The 2,296-nt window shown below is 42.3% G+C and overlaps 1 protein-coding gene across 1 annotated transcript; it reads right to left on the bottom strand.

Annotated features, from left to right (window-relative positions):
• Positions 1–970: 970 nt before the first annotated feature.
• Positions 971–1,933, bottom strand: ORYCUNV1R1593 (vomeronasal 1 receptor oryCunV1R1593). Its single transcript, NM_001167280.1, has one exon. It carries the CDS (start codon positions 1,931–1,933, stop codon positions 971–973), a length of 963 nt encoding a protein of 320 aa, NP_001160752.1.
• Positions 1,934–2,296: the final 363 nt, after the last annotated feature.

Below are 2,296 nucleotides of genomic sequence, written 5' to 3'. Positions count from 1 at the left end.
CTTCAAATTATCATTGTACAAGTTTACCAAAATATTCAGTAATGGTTGAAGAATGGCAATTTGATGGTTTTAAAATCTTGTCACTTTATGTTTCTGAGAAAAAATTTTCATCATTGGCTAGAACATAACTGGAGACATCTTTAGGATGGTAAAATACTCATAATGTAAAAATTTTCCCTTTAACCTTATTTAACTGTGCAATCCAGTGGCACTAAGTACATCCCACTGTTGTACAACCACATCCACCACCCATTTCCAGAATGTTCTCTTCTTCCTGCACTGAATTCTGTGTCCATTAAACAAGAACTGCACTTTGCTCCCCTCCATCAGCCTCTGACCACCTTCTGAGAGGAGATTCTTAGAATACCTGTTCTTTGGTGGCTGAATGATTTCACTTAGCATAATGTATTCAAGGTTCATGACAGAATTTCCTTCTTGTTTGGTAGGGAAATCTATTTCATTGTTTGTGTAGCCCACATTTTGTTTATGCACTCCTGTGGTTGTTGGGTTGCTTCTAATTTTTGACTGTTGTAATAATGCTGTTTTGTGTTTTGGTGTTCAAATCACTGTGTGAGTTCCTGTAGTCAATACTTTTTGGCATTTGTAGGAGTAGAGTATCTGGACCATGTGGTTATTTATGGTAAAGGTTGATTGCATTCATAGCTGGGCAAAGTACAGATCACTGTTGATTTGTTGGAAGTGCTTTGAATCTCATGAATCTGTACTTTCTGGATCACACGAGGCAGTGGCAAATGGGATCAATCTCACACTTCCATCTTGAGGGGCCACTCACACATAAAGCAGATTTGTATCAGCTCATTCTAGTACAGTTTCCCATTATGTATTATGATTGTGCCATATATGCATCAAAGTAAATAAATGCCAGGATAAAGCATAACTCCATATTATGCTTTACCAAGACAGCAAATACTGGCTGCCATAATAAAAATGTGGCAACTAGTGCAATAGCTCATTTAGTGAACTGCCTTTCACTGAATAATTTAACATCTATTGTTCTCCCAACGATGGATTTCACGAAGGTAATTAGACGCTTTTCAGTACAGAGGAACACGCAGGGACTGACTGTGGCATAGCTGTTGGCCACAATAAAATGCATACAGTAAAGAATTGGGTCATCATTGAACATGAGTCTTGAGGCAGAGAAAATGCAGTCCAAAATGCATATGACCATGAAAAAGCACATGAGCACCAGAATGGTCTGGGTGGCCCTTTGCTCAGGGGAGGCTCTTGGAGAAAGGCTGGTGTCACGCAGGTGCTGGGACTTCCTCCTGTGCCTGCACAGCAGGATCACCATGTATCCACTGGAGAGGGCCATGATCCCTACTTGAGTGACTTCTCTCAAGATTGCCAATGTGGAAAATGTTTGCATTAGGAAATAGCTCATGGGCAAAACAGAGCAGGATTTAGTGGCATACATCAGACTTTGTGAGGTCCCATTGGGAGTGGCAGTGATGGAGATTATGAGGTGACTGCTGATGGACATGGAGAAGAAGCATAGGACAAGAAGGGAGCACAGGATGCGTTGTGAAAATGCCTGCTTATACTTGGCCAACCAGGAGCTCCTGGGGCTGAGGGTGATGGCCTGGAGGACACTCAGCAGGCAGGTGGTGTACAGGGAGAGGGCCCGCAGCACCCGGTAGGAGAAGAAGACTGCTTTACATGTGATGTCATCCCAGGAACCCTGAGATCCAAACATGTCCACAGCCTGGCTCACCACAATCATCAGCATCACTAAGTGGATGAGGGCCAAGAGACCAATCGTCATGTCAATGGGCTTTTGTCTGTGCTGGAGAAAGTAATTGAGGACGTGGAAGAGAAGAAGGAAGGCATTGGCTGAGACCCCAATGGAAATTTCAGCGTAATAAATGAATCTCATCTCATTGCTTTTGTGAATTTTATAATTTTTATTCATATTATAGGTGGAAGAAGTATATAGCATGAGTCTGAGGAGAAAAAGAAGAATAATTTTCATCAAATTTATTAGCACATTAATCTCTTTCTGCCAAAACTCTTGTCATCCTCAACATATGGAGATCAACCCCATGCATCTTTCCACTCTTTGAAACTGAAGTCTACCTCACAGCCACACCCCTGCCTCCAGGCCACCTCTCCTTTCTCATGGTTGGGTCATGTTTGTCATCGCTTGGTTCCAAAGTGTATAAGCTTTACTCGTCATGAAATATTACCATAGGGCCATGTGTTTGGAGTGGCTATTAAGGCAATACTTGGGATGGTTACACCCCGTATCATAGTGCCAAGGTTTAAGCTCTCTCTG

This window comes from Oryctolagus cuniculus, unplaced genomic scaffold, assembly GCF_964237555.1.
Source record: "Oryctolagus cuniculus unplaced genomic scaffold, mOryCun1.1 SCAFFOLD_85, whole genome shotgun sequence".
In the NCBI taxonomy this organism is placed as follows: domain Eukaryota; kingdom Metazoa; phylum Chordata; class Mammalia; order Lagomorpha; family Leporidae; genus Oryctolagus; species Oryctolagus cuniculus.
This window is presented reverse-complemented; position numbering and strand designations above follow the sequence as displayed.

What these genes read in the sequence shown, in the direction of transcription:
- ORYCUNV1R1593 (NM_001167280.1), bottom strand. Translation starts at nt 1,933, where the DNA reads ATGAATAAAAATTATAAAATTCACAAAAGCAATGAGATGAGATTCATT.